Source organism: Carassius auratus, unplaced genomic scaffold, assembly GCF_003368295.1.
Source record: "Carassius auratus strain Wakin unplaced genomic scaffold, ASM336829v1 scaf_tig00011483, whole genome shotgun sequence".
In the NCBI taxonomy this organism is placed as follows: domain Eukaryota; kingdom Metazoa; phylum Chordata; class Actinopteri; order Cypriniformes; family Cyprinidae; genus Carassius; species Carassius auratus.
The window spans coordinates 268,885-287,846 of record NW_020524209.1 but is presented as its reverse complement, the minus strand read 5'-3'; the positions used below and the strand labels follow the sequence as shown (position 1 = coordinate 287,846).

Here is an 18,962-nt window from a genome sequence, read left to right as displayed (position 1 = left end):
GCCTCTGGCTTGCTTAGTTGGGGTCACTTCATCTACAGCGATATCATTGACTTGATTGCAAATAAATGCACAGACACTATTTAAACTGAACAGAGAAGACATCACTGAATTCAATGATGAACTGTCTTTAACTATCATTTTGCATTATTGAGACACTGTTTTCCTAATGAATGTTGTTCAGTTGCTTTGACGCAATGTATTTTGTTTAAAGCGCTATATAAATAAAGGTGACTTATTTTGACCTGTTTCTCCAATTTTCTTTTACTGCAAATGTGAATAAAATCTTTATTTTTATTTTAAATGTTGTCAGTAGTTCACAGAATGAAGCAAAAATTATTTCACTCAATTACATACCTATAAATAGTAAAGTTAGAAAAACTAAAAATCATTTTGGAATGTTCTTGGAGATGTGTGAAATAAATGGAGAAGAAAAAATCTACTGTCTGCTTACCAATATAAATACCTAACCGATACTGAAGTTTGGACATGATGGTAAAAAGAAATCGCTGGATCTCCTGAGCAAGTAAAACACATTAGATCTGAAAATACAGTTAGCTGTTAGTGTAATAATCTCATGGAATGACCTGCAGTGTCAACTAAATATCAAAACAGCTCTACCTCTCTGTATCCCCTCCAGCCATTGTGCTCTACCTGCATTCACTGTGTTTCTACACATGTACAGTTCCTGTCAGATCTATTTTCAGACATTTCATTTTATGACCTGAGCTGAGGGATCCAGGAGCCCTCTTAGGGCATTAGGGAATTTCGATTAGAAGTAAAATAAAAAATTATTTAGAGGGGTCCCCAGATTTTTTTTAAGATAATGATGATAAATTTGATTAATAGAACACCTTGAAGAGCAAGACATTTCACCATTAACCCAGCAGCAGCACAAGTTAGCACATTGATTAGGGACTAAATCTAAGTCTGAACATCAATACAGCAGAACACATGAGTGTAAGATCTTAGTTGTTTGGGGACTTGTCCACCTTCTCCCTCCGTGTGTGTATGGGCCAATCGGTCTTAAAACCTTTCATATTAAAATCATATGGCGAGAAATCAAGAAAAAAACTTCTTCACTAGCAATCGTGCATGTTAGTTAACATTTCAAATCCCCCCAGTTCTTTGCTTTAATAGTTTTATATTTAATGTGCATGTGCTACAGTCACAAACTTTTATAGATGGTATCGACTGCAATAACATAAACGTGATTGTAAATGCACGCTTTTGTGGCCCTAACTTAACTTCCTGTAGACTTACAAATAGAATCAATAACAATAGATAAGTAGTCCCTCTAGAGTAGATTATTTTTGATAACAAGCTAAATATGTTTGCTCTGTAAATCAGATGGACTTACTGAAAATGCTAATTCATTCTCTGCCAGCAGGAGTTGCTTTAAAGCACGAGAAGCAAAGGTTTTCCCAGTAACTGCTGTACAAAGCAGTGCTGAGCTCACAAAACTGTTTTATCAGGCATATATCATGCAAGATTAAATGAAAATGACATCAAAAATGTAATAGACTAAATAAAGATAGCCTTCCTTCAGATATACAGTGATATAAAAACACCCGCGCCTCATTTTTATTTTTAAACATGCAGTACAAGCTTTTTGGAAATTCGGTCAGTTTTGATATTTTGAGCACCACAAATAAATAAATGTATGGGAAACACATCCCACAGCATAACGACCTGAGCCCAACTTAAATAACTTTAACTGCTTTTGTAGACAGCACTATAGCCAGAATGACAAACAAACACAGACCGGAAGTTAACTTAGTTATATATATATATATATATATATATATATATATATATATATATATATATATATATATATATATATATATTTTTTTTTTTTTTTTTATTGTAGGGGTGTAACGGTACATGTATTCGTACTGGACCGTTTCGGTAAAGGGCTTTCGGTACGGTGCATGTGTGTACCGAATGACCGAATGCAATATTTTGTTTGTGGAACATAGGTACATTTTCCCGCCCTGCAGTTGATTCTAAGGCCGGTGACACACCGCAAGCGTGAGCGGCGCACGAGCAGCGCGTATTTTTTCGGGCGTCCATGTTAATCAAGGAGTGCATTCACACCGGGAGCAGGAGCGTCACGTGAACAGCAGTGCAGCGGGGGTTTCGGCGTCCGGTCTATTTTTGCTGTGTTGCTCACGCTCAGTTAATGTAAAAGCACACTTTTGATGGACAAAATAAATATGATTTAACACAAAAACGTGTTCTAAATGGACAGAATATGCATGTCAAGAGGCCACCGACAGACCAGGCTCTTGTGTTCACGACAACAATATCTATACTTAATGTTGAGCATTAATATAAAGCCTACTGATAAAGGACACCGTCAACAGTATTGACAGCAAAATAGACTATGTTTGACAAGTGCAATATGCCAGTGTGTCACCGGCCTAAGGTTTGAAAAGGCATCATGCAAGTGTGAACATCACTACAACTAGGAAAAAAACGATTGTAAATCAAACGCAGCTCCTGTCGACATTTAAACAGACCTTTGCTCTTAATTCCAATCGGCCCAACGCAATAACGAAATCTGAACAGGTCTAAAAACTGAAACTGTTTATGCTGCACTTTACACTTTGGAAAAGTTATATTTTTTTAAATATGAGCAGGCCTATAAGCTAGGATTGGTAATGCTGCACTGTAATCATAGTTGTTTATTTATATTTTTCATTATATTTTATCATATGATATAGGTTTGATACTGAGAGTCTTTTATTTAGTGGAGAACTTTGCAGCAGTATTTTATTTCTTATTCTTTTTTTATTTTATATATATTTTATTTTAAAAAGTGTAAACAAATTGTAAAAAATAAAGTTTATAGTAATAAACAACCTGCAGTTTAATGTTTGCATTTCTTTCCCTTACTGTACCGTAAATAACCCGAACCGTGACTTTAAAACCGAGGTACGTACCGAACCGTGTTTTTTGCTTACCGTTACACCCCTAATTTATAGTATAAGTAACTTTCTCCACCGCTACCAAGAGTCGATACTCGAAAACCATGATCAGCAATGCAGTGTTTGGCTGGCAGTAAGACAACAACGTGACATCATATAATTTAAAAAGACACCTGACAAACAACTTTCTGGACTTCTGGATTTTTTTAAATATGATTCCCAATTATTTATATTCACAACTTTTAATATTTGTGCAGGCTTTACATTTTGATTTCAATGTAGTAATTAGTCATTTATATTTCAAATGTAAATTTATATTTGAACAGATTTGCTTTGTGACAGCATTCAAGTTTATTGAGGGTTAAGATTATGTTATCTGCATGATATCCAGTGCTTCAAAAGCCCACCCATAATAACTGTCATCCCTCAAATTAATGCATGACTCTACATTATCTGTGTGTAAGACAATTATGAAGTAATTATTTTATGTTAGTAAAATGGCTGTGTCTATATTAAAGGCTACACAACATTATTATATTATCTTTAAATACATATTTGAATTTGTCAAAAAATTTATTATTTTATATTATTGTACCTGGATCAGTAGGATATGCTTGTATTACAGTAGCGGTGGTAGCGGACAGATTTGAAGTATCAATTCTGCTTAAATATATGCAATCTAATCCTGTTTACATTAAATAAGCTGCTCAGAACAGGAGGTTAAGGAGCTGGCTGTCCAGTGCAGCCTCATCAACCTGGAGCTTAACATGCTCCGAACAGTGGCGATGGTAGTTGACAGGAAGAACCCCCCACTCACCATCATAGACAGCATTGTGACTGCAATGGAGTCATTCAGGTTCCTGGTAGTGATGGGAAGTTTGGATCATTTTACAGACTCAGACTTTTGAGTCTAGTTCAGCAAAATGAACAAATCTTTTTTCGAGTCATTTCGTTCATATCATTCATTTTAGCAAAATGTAATTAAAATATTAGGGCTACCTCCCCAACACATCTAGTACTTACGCAAACGTTGATCACACTACAAACTATACAAAACTAAAATGCTATAAGATACAGAAAAAAATATTCATTCTTTACCTGGGTCTTCAGTCTGTGATTAGCTCATCTCACTTCTTATCTGACAAGTCTTCGGGTTTAAGTCATTCCTTAATCACGCGACAGACCCATACGCAAAACCAATGCAGTTTTGAGCCGGAAAGAGAATTGATTAGTTCATCTCATGAGTCTTTCGGGTCGAGTTTGACTCGTTCCTTAATCACGTGACAGACCCATGTTCTATTTATGACATCACTGTGTTTTTATTACTGTTTGTTGAGGATCTGTGGTTTGTTATTATTTTATAAATAAATAAAACCCTGTTATAAATAAAATATTGATTAATTTGTCTTCTTGACTGCCTATCGTTAAATAAACACTAGGCTATATAATAATCCAAGCTTACAATAAAAAGTATTTATAGACTAGTTTGTTCATTTTTACTCCAATTTTGAGTTTGCTGGTATAATAATTGCTTTTCCTAGGCAGACTTGACATATTGGTGTAATATATGTATAAGAAGATTGCTCAAAAAAGGACATAATGACATACATTAAAAGCAAATAACATTTTGAATTTGAATTATTAATATTAGTTTAAGACATTAAGGTTATGATAACTTCAGCTTTAACAGTTTTAACCCAGCTCAGAGGAGGATACTTCAGAACCTGGTACGACTGCCAGTGCAGAGCCCATGTTTTGGGAAGACTTTGATGAGAGGGTAGCAAGTTTGAGGACTTCTGCTACGTCTTCTAAGACCTCAGATGCTATGATGGAGATGAGGGCCAACTTTGCAGAGCCACTCTGCCTGGTGGAGGAGATGTTCACCAGTATACAAAAGCCTTTCTGAAGTCACAAAGACAAGACTTTGCATTGTGGCCACATCCGTGCCATCTGAAATTGTTTTTTTCTAAAACTGGGCAGATTATCTCAGAAGGACTCACAGACTCAGCCCATCCAAGGTCAGGGAGCTTGTTTTTTTTTTTTTATAATGCAAACATGCCTTAAAGCAAGTCCTAAAAAAATAGCCACAGTGTGTTATTTATTTTAAAGCTTATTTATTTTTATTTATTTAGAAAAAGACTAGCTTGTTGTGCAATATTTTTGTTGTTGTTGTTGTGATTTTAAAGGTAATTTGTTATTTAAGGAGATACTCCGTAGCTTTAGTATCTCTTAATTATCATTTTTTATTCAAATGGTTTAAAATTATTTTGGGAATAGTTATCCTCTTTGATATAAAGTTTTATTTTGGCACAGAAGTGTTATTTTAAAACTTATTAATTTAAAATTATTATATGAAAAAAGCAAAGCTTGTTGTGCAATATTTAGTTTTTCTTTTTTTTTTATTGTACTTTTAAAGTTCATTTGTTAAGGTTATTAGGCTTTATTATCTTTTAATTTTAATTTCATTTTTAATTATTTAAATTTGTATTATTTTAATTTATTTTGGAATAGTTGTCCTCTTTGTTACAAAGCTTTTCTGGCACAAAAATAAACAATAAACAACCATTCAAAAGTATGTACACAGTGTTTTTTAATGTTTAGAAAGTGTCATATGTTACAAAAGTATGGTTTACACAGACAATCTGATTCAATAACTGCACAACTAAACAAAAACAAACAAACAGACAGAAAAGTACCATCATGATTGAAATTAAAAGCAACAATTTGAAACCAGAAATGCATCACGTAACTGTAAGAGTAAATAATAATAATAATAAATAAGTACTACGCACCCATTTGTAAGGAAAGTTGTAAATTAACTAATTACTCTAGCCAATGTTGTCACATCACGGGACAAAAGAACGAAAAACCCGAAGAACCGAAAGGTGAACTATTAAATTCTCTGCTATTAAATTCTCAACACTGCATTCTTTTACTGTCTATGCTTTTAGCGTATGGGTCTGTCACGTGATTAAGGAATGACTCGACCCGAAGACTCATGAGATGAACTAATCAATTCTCTTCCCAGCTCATACTGCATTGCATTTGGCGTATTGGGCTGTCACGTGATTGAGGAACGAGTCAAAAACCCGTTAGACCCGAACTATGAACTAATCAATTCTCTTTCCGGCTCATACTGCATTGGGTTTAGCGTATTGGGCTGTCACGTGATTAAGGAACGAGTCAAAAACCCGATAGACCCAAACTAAGAACTAATCAATTCTCTTTCCGGCTCAAGACTGTATTGACTGACAGGTGAATTACTACTACTAGAACAGAACCTATAGAATAATGTGCATGCGTGACTGAACGAATCACTCCCCGAGATGACTCGTTCTTCCCGAGTCACATTAAAGATTCGTTCAAAATGACACATCACTAGTTCCTGGGCACCACTATCTCTCAGGACCTGAAGTGGGACAATCACATTGACTCCATTTAAAAAACAAATGCCCAGCAGGAGCTGCTGATACAGTTCTACTCCATCATCATCGAATCCATCCTCTACACTTCAGTAACTGGTAACCAAATCTGACCTCAGAAGACTACAGAGGGTAGTCCGAACTGCTGAGTGAATCATCAGTACAACCCTCCCTTCTATTCATGAACTGTACTCATCCAGACTGAACAATGAATGTGGCTAAGCCACTCTTAACTCAAGTCTTCTCAGAAACAGACACATAATGCACATAAAAAGGGACTCTTCTCTAATTCATAGAAAAACCTTTCTCAGCAAAAATCCAGTTTTTTTTGTCTTTAGCCCAGACGGGACGCTTCTGACGCTGTCTTGTTCAAGAGTGGCTTGACACAAGGAATGCAACAGCTGAAACCCATGTCTTGCATACGTCTGTGTGTAGTGGTTCTTGAAGCATTGACTCCAGCTGCAGTCCACTCTTTGTGAATCTCCCCCACATTTTTGAATGGGTCTTGTTTCACAATCCTCTCCAGGGTGCAGTTATTGACGAAGCCAATCAGCAGATATGGGGATTGTTAGGAGGCCATGATGGTCAGAGGCCAATGGGCGAATTGAGCCAGGATGCCGAGGTCACACCTCTACTCTTTTTGAAAGACTTCCTGGGATTTTTAATGACCACAGAGAGTCAGGACCTCGGTTTAATGTCTCATCCGAAGGACAGTGCTTGTTGACAGTAGAGTGTCCCTATCACTACACTGGGGCTTGAATCTTGTGAGGAATCGATTATAAACATGATACAAACATAAATTCAGATCTGATCTCAAGTTCATTTCTTGTTGCGTTTTATTATTTATGCATAAAAACAATAGAGAAAATGACTGACAATACTTTTCACAAACATGATTCATGAAGAAATTTTCAATTGAAAGAAAATGTTGATATTAATAATACAAATGACTGATGTGACAGTACAATAAGAACACAAATGTAGATAAACACACACACACACACACACACACACACTCTCTCTCTCTCTCTCTCTCCCACACACACACAAAAACACAGACACAAAAACACAGACAGATCTTATATGAGGATTTGTGGCACATTTATTGTGACTGTTATTTCAGTGACAGAAGTTCAACTGCAGTATTAATGTCATGAAGAGACTATCACATCTCACTGTAACTGATTTACATGCAGCTCAAAACATTATGGGTAGAATCTCTTGTCAGTCTCGTCTGATTCATCAACACAGTTTCACTGATGATCCATAATAAACATAAAACCCAGGATAGAGCGGCTGAGTGAATGTGGTTTGGACTGTGTGGATGAGGCTCATTGTGTTTTTAGAGACTCTGTAGAAGGACAGAATTCCTGCTCTGTGATCCAGAAACACTCCTATTCTACTGATATAATCATTATCATACACTCCTATTCTCCTGATGATGGACTTCATAGGGAGATCAGTATCTATGTTATTGTGTCTGAATGAGTAACTATCAGGAGAGCAGAACAAACTCCAGGACTGATCATTATATCCAAACCAACACTCATCACCCCATCCTTTCCTGCCGATGCTCTTATATGACACTGATATAAACACATGTCCACTCCACTCAATCTCCCAATAACAGCGTCCACACAAACTCTCTCTGCACAACACCTGAGGATACTCATCAAATCTGTCTGAGTGATAAGGATATGGCTGTTTCTCTCTCACACTTGTCACGTTTCTGTTCTCCTCAGAAAGAATGAGTTCAGTGTTTGCTGTGTTTGGATCCAGTGTGAGAAAACAGATCCCTGAACACGAGAACAGAGACATTTAGAACAACAACAATCACTACAGCTGTGTGTGTGTTTATTTGTTTAGACATACATTTCTGTAGTCCCGCTGTAATCCTGGATTCTCCTCCATTATCCACACTAGAACACACACACAAAGTCATATTTAGTCAGTGAACAAATTGCTGTTGCTATGTAGTTAACATAGGGTGGTTGCTCGTAGGGGTGTGTTTTCCCAGTAAAGTTACAATACGATACGTATCCTGATATGGGACTACACCGAATTTCACCTCAGCAGAATTCAGTAAAACAGCTGTTTATTAATCACTACTGACTATAGGAAGAGCAGGTGGTCGACCTCTGCATTATGAAAGGCCTCCAGAACTGTATAAAAATATCAGTAATGGTGTAGATTTCACATTTCAACATTGGGCACTCTTTACCAGGTACAATATTTTGATTGTTTGCCTCTTGTTTTCAAGCCCATAAATAATAATGTACTAGTTCTAATATATTTGGTGGTGTTCAATAACTGAGAAGCTTTACTTCATTACTGTACTTAATTAATTTTTTCAAGTAGCTGTACTTTACTGGAGTAGTTTTATTTTGAGTAACCTTTACTTCACTGCATCCCAAAGCATAAGATCGTACTTTTTACTTCACTACATTTCATAAACATATCGTTGCTTCTTATAATATTATCAAGTGCTCCGACATACAGAAGTGGTTTCTGATTCATGAGCGTCTTCATGAGAGTCTTTTGAATGAACCTTTTAAATCAGAATTCGTTTACAAATTAGGATGATCCAATTGCAGTTTATCTAGAGTCGTCAACTTACTGATTCAAATGAACCATTTAGTGCGAGTCTCCAGTGAACTGAGTTCACAAGAACTGGGAGATCTTGTGCGCATGTCTGATGCTGTTAAAAGGTATTAATTTAGAAATTTATGATTAATTATTGTAACTGAAATTAATTTCATTGCATTTAGGTCAAAACTGTCAGTTTTTTTGTGAAATAAATCTGCTGTAAAGAGTGATCTATTTAAGCCCACTGAAATGCTTGAATGCAGATGATGCAGACACATCATTCAGTGTCTCTGTTTTAGGTAACAAAAACCCTGAAACGTTAAAATAACAGATTAAATAAACTAACTCATGCACGCTCAAATTCCCCGCTTCTGTAATGTTAACAGTTTTATTGAAATGCTACTCAAGCCTTATGTGATATCTGTTTTTATATTGTTTATCAACAGTATACATTTTTATAAAGTTTGGATTAACTAGTCGAGTAGACAGATATGAATGTTTATTCATAAACATACTGAAAATAAGTAAATATAGTAAGCTGATGCTTACTCTCTAGCTAACAAGCTTGGTAGTGCTAAGTTTTTAAAAAACAAAGTCAAAATATTTTTATTCACCCACCTAGATAGATTACATCTGGTGAAAAAAGAAAGCAATGTTGTGATGTTCAGAACGTGGTAACTACAGTAATTATCAAAGTGGGAAGTAATGCCATCTGGCAGCATTTGGCCAGGGGTGTTTTTACAGAAGAAAAAAAGCATTCTTAATATGTTCTTCCTAACTAAAGGCCTTATTCTCGTGTCATATATAACTGTGATGTTCTGCAAAGCAACAAAACTCTTTTTTTCTTCCTGGTGAAAATCAGATGGTCAAATCTGTTTTCTCTCAGGTACGTGTAAGCTTCACAGTGAACATTACTACATCACTCTCATCAACATAGTCCATATCAACAACAAAAATAAACCTTGACTCCATATAGTGGTTATTTTGGAGAAAAAAAATCCCAGGTATTTTGAGCAGCAGGGTTATAAAAAATATGTGCTAATATAAAATTTAATTAAGGAGCCTATTAAAAAAAATACTAAATCTATCTTTTGGTACTTCTTTACTTAAGTACATTAACATTTAGTTGTTTTGTACTTTGACTTGAGTAAAATTGAAAAAGGAGTACTCTTACTGGAGTAATATTTTATTATACATATCTGTACTTTTACTCAAGTACTTGATTTGTGTACTTGGGTCACCACTTAATATATTTATATTGTAATGTACTCATTATAATATATTAATAAAATCATCTTTACATTGATGGTAGGTGATCATTGCACAAATTGTCTAAACTAATGCACTTCATTTTCTCCTGACATCAGAGTTACAGAGGAGGCAATGGATCAGTTTTGTTTTTGATGGGAACACCATCGAATAGACAAAATAAAAGTAAAAAACCAGAAGAGTGGGGTGAGCGGTAGCTCATTATTGCTTAAAGAAAAATGACTCACTGTGAACTGAGATGTTTCTGACAAAGTAGAAATGGATGTTTTACACAACCATTGGGGAATTTTAACCAGTGTTTTCATGGATATTTCATGGATTTCTTGTTTATTTCATGTTTGTCACTCTTTAAAGTTTCAGATCATCAAACACATTTAGGGAACACATCACGCAGTACATGCAGTTTTTAAATAATTTTTTTTATTATTAAAGAAAACAAAATCCAAAACTACATGGCCCTGTGTGAAGAAGTGTTTGCCCCCCTGTTAAAACTGTGGTTTATCAGATCTGAGTTCAATTTCTCTAGCCACACCCAGGCCTGATTAATGCCACACCTGTTCACAATCAAGAAATCTCTTAAACAGGACCTGCCTAACAAAGTGAAGTAGACCAAAAGATTCTCAAAAGCTAGACATCACGCTGAGACCTAAAGAAATACAGAAACAAATGAGAAAGAAAGTAATTGAGATCTATTAGTCTGGAAAATGTTATAAAGCCATTTTTAAAGCTTTTGGGACTCATTTTGGGACATTTTTCACAAATGGCAAAAACATAGAACAGTGGGGAACCTTCCCAAGAGTGGCCGACTGACCAAAATTACCCCAAGAGCATAGCAACGACTCATCCAAGAGGTCACAAAAAACCCCACAACAACATCCAAGGAACTGCAGGCCTCACTTGCCTCAGTAAAGGTAAGTGTTCATGACTCCACCATAAGAAAGAGACTGGGCAAAAATGGTCTGCATGGGAGAGTTCCAAGACGACGACCGCTGCCGAGCAAGAACAACATAAAGGCTTGTCTCAGTTTTGCCAGAAAACATCTTGATGATCACCAAGACTTTTGGGAAAATACTCTGTGGACTGACGAGACAAAAGTTTAATGTTTTGGAAGGTGTGTGTCCCATTACTTCTGGTGTAAAAGTAACACCACATTTCAGAAAAAGAACATCATACCAACAGTAAAATATGGTGGTGGTAGTGTAATGGTCTGGGGCTGTTTTGCTGCCTCAGGACCTGGAAGACTTGCTGTGATAAATGAAACCATGTTTACCTAAAAATCCTAGAGGAGAATGTTCAGCCATCTGTTCATGACCTTAAGCTAAAGCAAACTTGGGTTCTGCAGCAGGACAATGATCCAAAACACACCAGCAAGTCCCCCTCTGAATGGCTGAAGAAAAACAAAATGAAGACTTTGGAGTGGCCTAGTCAAAGTCCTGACCTGAATCCTATTGAGATGCTGTGAACTACCTTTTTTAAGGTCATGCCATTCTCGAAAACCCTCTAATGTGGCTGAATTACAACAATTCTGTATAGATGAGTAGACAGCACTGTAACATACTCATTACAAGTTATCGCAAATGCTTGATTGTAATTGTTGCTGCCAAGGGTGGCCCAACTAGTTATTAGGTTTAGGGGGCAAACCGTTTTTCTCACAGGGCCATGTAGTTTTGGATTTTGTTTCCCTTTAAAAATAAAAATCTTCATTTAAAAACTGCATGTTGTGTTCACTTGTGTCATCTTTTACTAATATTTAAATTTGTTAGATGATCTGAAACATTAGAGCGTGACAAACAGGAAAAAAAGCAATCAGGAAGGGGGTCAATTTTTCTAAAGAATCATAACAACTTGTTTAAAATGGGCATTCAATAAGTTAATTAAATAATTAATTAATAATTAAAGTTAGGGCTTTTGTTCCTTCATTTACAATTTGTTAATGTTTGCAACACAAGTTATCATAAAAATGTTTGTTTCTACCTTTTATGGAAGCGGCTGCTATTTCCATTGTGTTTTCACGGTTTGCTCCAGTTTTGAGGCTAGTTAGGATGTGAGTTAAAGTACTATTTTGTTGGTAATTTGTTTTTACTTGAGATTTTACTCCTCAGACTAATGCTCTTTAAATTCTAAATATTGTTGCATCCTCTTAAAACTCTTAAGACTCATATAAATATACTCAGAGACACTAAAAAGTTTAAATAATAAAAACTAAAACCTCTTCCTACTCAACATACTTGAATTTGTCCAGTAAGCAGTTTGGATCCTCTAGTTTTTCAGAGAGCAGCCTCACTCCTGAATCTCCAGGGTGATTATAGCTTAGATCCAGCTCTCTCAAGCATGAGGGGTGTGAAGTCAGAGCTGAAGACATATAATAACATCCCTCCTCTGTCACCATACAGCCAGACAACCTACAAAAACATACAGCAACAGTCCACATCACACTAGTTTTTTTTTTTCTGTATATCACATTATGTGTTGTATGCTTTTTGTATTGAACTAATTATTCAATAAAAAATGTTTTGCACATTTGTTGTCATTCTGCTCTTGTCAGTCGGGTCAATATTCACAGAGACAGAACAGACTTTTTGAATATGTGCAATAAGCTTGTGTAATGAAAATCTGATTATTTTATTTTAAACTTACTGAGCAATCCACTGAGAAGGTAGAAGCATAGAAACGTGCTATTCACAGAAGCCTCATTCATACTAATTTACTCATATGAGGACATCCTCAGACCTTTTCCCAAAAGCATTGTTAGCGAACTATGGTCGCATGTTCCATCTTTACCAACATAGTTCTACGTTTCAGTGTTTCCCGAAACCATAGTACACATAAACATTCATAAACTGCACCACAAATTTGTGTCATTGGAACAACAGCTCTTCACCTGTGGTTAGAGGCATAGTTTGTTGTGTTGACATCATTGATTGCACCATGCCTGGGGTGTGTTCTATTCAGTAAAAGTTAAAGTATAAAGTATTACTACAGTACAACTTTGTTACATTCCACTTAGCCTACAATTGAAACGATACATGCATTTTGTTTGCTTTTAAATGTTTAACTTTTGATTATAAAATGTTTGTTAAATTAGTTTAAATGTGGCCAGTATACATGTTAAAATGGAATAAAGTATGCTGTATTAAGAAATATTCTCATCTGAAATGTGTATTTTAAAGTTTATGATTACTTTTATAGTTTTTTTTTTAGAATTTGATTTGAGTCAAAATGATGTAGTACTAATAGGTATTTATTTACTAATAGGTTCACTTTAGAATTCTATTTCTGGTTCTAAGTAATTCCCGTGTCGATTACTAAAGGGTTCACTATAATTTCACTTTAAAATAGGTATACTGTTTCATATATGAAATAAGTCCTGCATAATTATTTATTCATTACTAATGGGTTCCCTGTATTTTCACTTTAGAATAATGTTTCAGGTTCTAAGTAATACTTGCTGAATTATCTAACAATTCTCCATTAATTACTAATGGGTTCCCAATATTTTCTCTTTAAAATAGGCCTACTGTTTCAGGTTTGAAATACAGTAGTTGGCCATCCTTTCTGGGGCTTACCGCTGTGCACTGCCGCGGCGGTAACTCTAATTCAGTCGAGTGTTAAAATCATTCGCGAAACTACCGCCAGGTGGCGCAAAGGGACGGATTGCGAGATGAATGAGATTGTAAAATGAGATAAAAGAAGGAAGTAAAACAACAATAACATTATGATATAACATTGTAACATAAAAAAACTGTTTTTTTACAATTTGGTAATTTTTAAAATGTAGGATAGTCTTAGACTACAGTCTACTATACAAAAATTAAACAGTAAATAAATATAAGGCCTATATTATATATACACACACATATATATATATATATATATATATATATATATATACGCTAAATGTTTTAATTTCATTTTCATTTCGATTCATTCTTGGTTCAAAAAAATCTTCAAGTTCCATATGCAGAGCGAAATGGGAACGGTCCAGCATTTAGCAATAATTAGTATTAACTTATTATTATGTTATTATGTTATTATTCTTGATTTTTCAAACTAACAGCATTTTTGAATTATGCCTTATGTGTGACCAAAAATTAAGTATTATTTGTTTCAGCTGATCATGCTGGTGCCTTGCGCACATAATGGAAACAGAAGTCGTTCACCAGACATTCGGCGTGAGCACTTTGACATATTGTTAATTATGATTTTTTTTTCATCAATACTGAAATGCACACAGCCTATTTACCTCATGAAAAATAGTTAAGCTTCAAATGGGCAACATCACTTATATGGAAACGTTTGATTTCTCCCGATTGAGCCTATAGCCTATTTATTTCCTCTCACAAACTCTGATTTATTTTATAGCGTGTTTAAAAAAAAAAAACATGCAGCAAACGAAAATAGCTGATTGATCTGTTAAAATGAAACCTATACACGACTCATATATTTTTTTCCTCTTACAAACTTTATTTATTTTTTAGCGTGTTTAAAAAATAAAAAATAAAGAAAACATTCAGCAACTGAAAATAGGCGATTAATCCGTCCGTTAAGTCAGGTCATGCAACCTGCATCTTAAACCCTCTGTCAAACTTTCTGCGTCCGTGAGTCCACTATGGACCGCTAGGTGGGCGTGATGTCAAATCGTAATTGGAGAGTGTGTGCAGAGGCTCTAGCAGACGACCGCGCGGACAGGTGCGCCTGGTCAGTTGGCTTCAAAAGCAAAATTGCACATATGCAGACAGAGTGAAGAAGCTCATTGCTACTCAAACCTGTGCAATCCGTCAGTAAAAGAATACAAAGACAGTGAGATGTGCAATAATTCTGGGCAATTGCAGAGCTGGCCATCAGCCTGCGCATTCAGAAGTATATATTGAAGAAGTCTGCGTCCGCGCTGGCCGTGTACGTGTCCGGATTGCTCATGCGGAAAGTATAACAGGCTTTAAAATCGCAACTTCTTTGTGTTACTCCTTTCAAGCTAAATCTCACAAAATTGGTCAGCTCCCGACAGCATCAGGTGTTTTATTTATGGGGAGTAGAATTGTTTATTTCAATGAATGTAATAGATTATATATCATAATAGCAGTGCTTTAAGTGCGCCGGTACGAACCGGTACTCAGTACCGCCACTTCCAAATATAGTTCTTGAGCGTACCGCCACCTCTCCGTGCGCCCAGAACGTGCTTTGAGCGTACCGGTACGCCCATTTGGACATCTGTTTTAATAGAGGTTTTAATATTTTGCCTGCGCTGCCGCTTTTCAGAGCGCCCTTCATAATGTAAGCTCCACATCATCCCACCGAGAGTAGAGACTGCATTCCTTTGAGTTTTACAAGTAAGTAAATAGTGCATGCGTCGTTTTTTTCCGCTGTCTGTACTCAACGTGGCCATAAAGAATTTGAGAAACGTGCATATTCGGTTTGATAATAATTCAAGTACAGAGAGCACTTAATATGCGCTACTGGTTTCAGATTCTCAGTACTTAAACAACACAGTCAGAATCAGATACCTCACTGGCTGAAACCCCACCAGACCTGAATGATATCTCTGCAGGTCAGATGCAAGCTAATGAAATAATGCAGTAGCTCTTTCAGGTAGGGTGACCAGATAAAAAAGGCCCCTCATGGACTATTGATGCGCACAAATAAAAAGCAAACACAACTAAAAGCCCAGGCCTGGTCCTCTCTCTTCCATCAATGTCGTCGCTCCAGTTTTATATCCTTCCATCTCCTCTGTGGTACTCCAGACCGGTGGTGAGTCGCAGGTATTGCTCATTTCCCAATCACTCCACCGGCCTCGCCCCACTCGTCACAGTACTCGCTCATGTTTCCCGACAGAAAACAGACGTTTTAAGCAGCAGTGCGTTTGTTTACTGCTGCATGGTTTGTTCTGTCCACCCACGTTTTCTGATTAGAGAAGGTCCTTATAGTTATTGTATCCATAGCTTGTTCGGCTAGTGTGTTTACAAAGCTTAATGCTACATCCGTGAACTCACTGATGTCAGATGAACTTGCCCGAAACATGTCCCAGTCTATGTAATCAACAGCCACCTGTAGCATGGCTTCTGAGTGGGCGGACCATAGCGTCAGCACCCTCTGCACCGGGGGATCATGAACTAGCCTTTGTTTATATTCTGATGTGAGGAAAATGGTGGCATGGTCTAATGTGCCGAAAGTCGGTAGTGAGCAAGCTTTGTAGGCATTTTTAAAGCTTTCTTTGACCAACTTAAAAATAAATTTTATTTGTCCAATTCACATTTATTCTGGTATTTTCAAGGAAACATTTTCCTGAGTTCCCCTCTGTCCCTCCTAGAGGTGTCTTTGAGTGTATTTTAGACCAGCATAAATGTATAAGGGGTGCCATTTGAAGGATTTACAGCACAATAAATGACAATCAAACCCCGTCTAGCAGGACATTAAAGTCTCTCTCTGGGAGTAGGACTTGATTGTTTTGTTAGAAGACAAAACCTGGCACACTATCTTAAAAAGGATACATTCTTCTTCAGTTAGCTCTAGACACAGGCTTATTCAATTTAAGGTGCATTTAAGTGCATCATATTCATTGGTCTAGGGTGCAATTTGGCAAGATATTTCCTGATTTAGACCCCACCGGCCCACGTTGTGTTGCAGAGCCAGCCTCTACGTTTCATTCTTTCTGGTCATGTCCTAAGTTATTAAGGTTTTGTGGGCAAATTTTTAGTTGTATTTCAGAAATTCTTACCACAGTAATAGATCCCAACCAATTGACTGCTTTATTTGGGGTCCTTCTGGAGAATGTTAAACTCACATCTTTAGAGAGGGATAATATTGCACTATGCACACTGTTTGCTAGAAGACTTACACTGATTAATTGGAAGCTGCCTTCTCCTCCAACCTACTGTCAGTTGGTTTTTGACCTACTTTTTGCCCTTAAACTTGAAAAGATTACATTTGGAGTTAGAATGAAATCCGAACATTTCCTGAAATCTTGGAGCCATTTTTTAGATAATTTTAAGGAGACAAGCTCTGGATAAAAAACTTTTTTTTTGTTTATTTAGTTGTCTATATCTATATTCATATGTTATTGTGATTATATGTACACCTGTATGTGGGTATTTATTATGCTTGTTTAATTTTTGCTTTTTTCTCTCTTTATTTTGTTATTCAGCATTCTGATACTTGTGCTGTGCTTGAGATGCTTTTCTTAACCCCTTTACGTGCAAACATCGCCGACGGCCCCAGTTTATTATTGTTTCACTTTCACAGCACATTAAACATCACTGTCTTACTTCATCTGGACAAACTGTGCATCAATTGAAAGTTTAAAGACTCTAGTTTCAAAATTTTTGACCTATATTTTGATAAAACATTGTTGCAGTGACAGATATTTAGTGATTTATGTCAGACGTGCAAAATAATAAATCCGTATTATGCCACATTCTGAATAGAAATTCACCACTCACTCATATTCAGTCACGTCAGCAGCGGTTTATTTGTGTTCACATAGACTCACTGAACAGAGTCAATAAGGATTTACAGACCAAAGATGCATATCTGCGGAGATATATGGATATATTTACTGATGTTTACTTCATATTTCTTCAGACAGAATCGTCATTTCTATTCATTTTCCACGGATTTACGCGATCAGATGATAAACAGCCTCTCCCAGCGATCTCTGTGTGCGTGCAGTAGTCACAGCTCGTGCGGTGTGTGACTCAGACTCTGATTGGGCCTTCCCATTGTCAATCTGAGTGTGTCATATCTGGACACCGCCACATCGTGTCACATGCTTCCTGCACAATTCCTGGTAGTTACCTGGCCAAAACAACACTGAAACACCTCTGTACACACGAAATATCCAAATAATAAACCCGCGATTACAATAGTAAAGCTTGGTATGAGATTTTCTTGAGATCTCGGGCGTTTTTATAAAAAAAATCGAAAATGTACATGGGAAATGCTAACTTGTGCAGCGATGAAAAAGGCTACAAATAACATATTTTTACAACAGTAAACGACCAAATTCCACCCCTGATCGCTAAACGAAGTTATTATAAACACTCGATTGGGGTTTAAAGTGAGTTTTGAGTAAAATATAGGAGAATTGCAGTTACCACAATTACAGAACAGCTTTTGGAGGGTTTAAGCTTCTGGCCATCACTGTAATTACTGATGCAGTGAAAATGTTGTTTTCATAGTCCTATAACCACTATAGAGCGTGTCCGTCCATGGGACTGATTAAAGATAGTAAGTCAAGGGGGCTAAAGTGTTTCCTTATATGCATTTATATACACTGCCTGACTTCTGTGTCGCTGTGCTCAAGCTGTAGGATTCTTTGTAAATCTGCCATTGTTGAGCACTTGAAACACACATTTTGTGTCATTTTTGGCTTATATTGTCATTTATATAATGTTGTGAAATTAGAAAATCTGTATATAGCCAACTTCAGTTACCTGATAGGTTTAGTGTATGTCATGGTGGCTCACCACAATAAAATAAAAGTTTAAATTCCTTTCCATACATATATAATCAGAATTAGTCACATTATTTTAAGAATAATGTGAAAGGTTAAGAATGATGCAGTTTGCACTTATTGTCAGTAGGCAAAAACATGGTTAGAGAGGGCTTGCTGACCTGTTCACACAGTAGTTCCAATTTATCCCTCCTATAAGCCATAACCACCTGATGATGTTGGTCTTGCTGCTCCCCCTCAGGGCTTTTAGTTCTATCCTGATTTCCTGGAGTTAAGATATTTCCTTCTGCGACTTAAGCAGCTTCTCAT

The 18,962-nt window shown here is 36.3% G+C and overlaps 1 protein-coding gene across 2 annotated transcripts in view; it reads right to left on the bottom strand.

Annotated features, from left to right (window-relative positions):
• Positions 1 to 7,170: 7,170 nt before the first annotated feature.
• Positions 7,171 to 18,962, bottom strand: part of LOC113073160 (NACHT, LRR and PYD domains-containing protein 3-like) — a 66,955-nt gene continuing 55,163 nt past the window's right edge. For both annotated transcript variants that reach the window (XM_026246030.1, XM_026246031.1), the window contains 3 exons: positions 12,436 to 12,609; positions 8,225 to 8,271; positions 7,171 to 8,148 (listed from right to left, as the gene is read on the bottom strand). In XM_026246030.1, the coding sequence (XP_026101815.1) occupies positions 7,595 to 8,148; positions 8,225 to 8,271; positions 12,436 to 12,609 (775 nt within the window). In that variant the 3' untranslated portion in view covers positions 7,171 to 7,594. The remainder of the gene's footprint in view (positions 8,149 to 8,224; positions 8,272 to 12,435; positions 12,610 to 18,962) is intronic.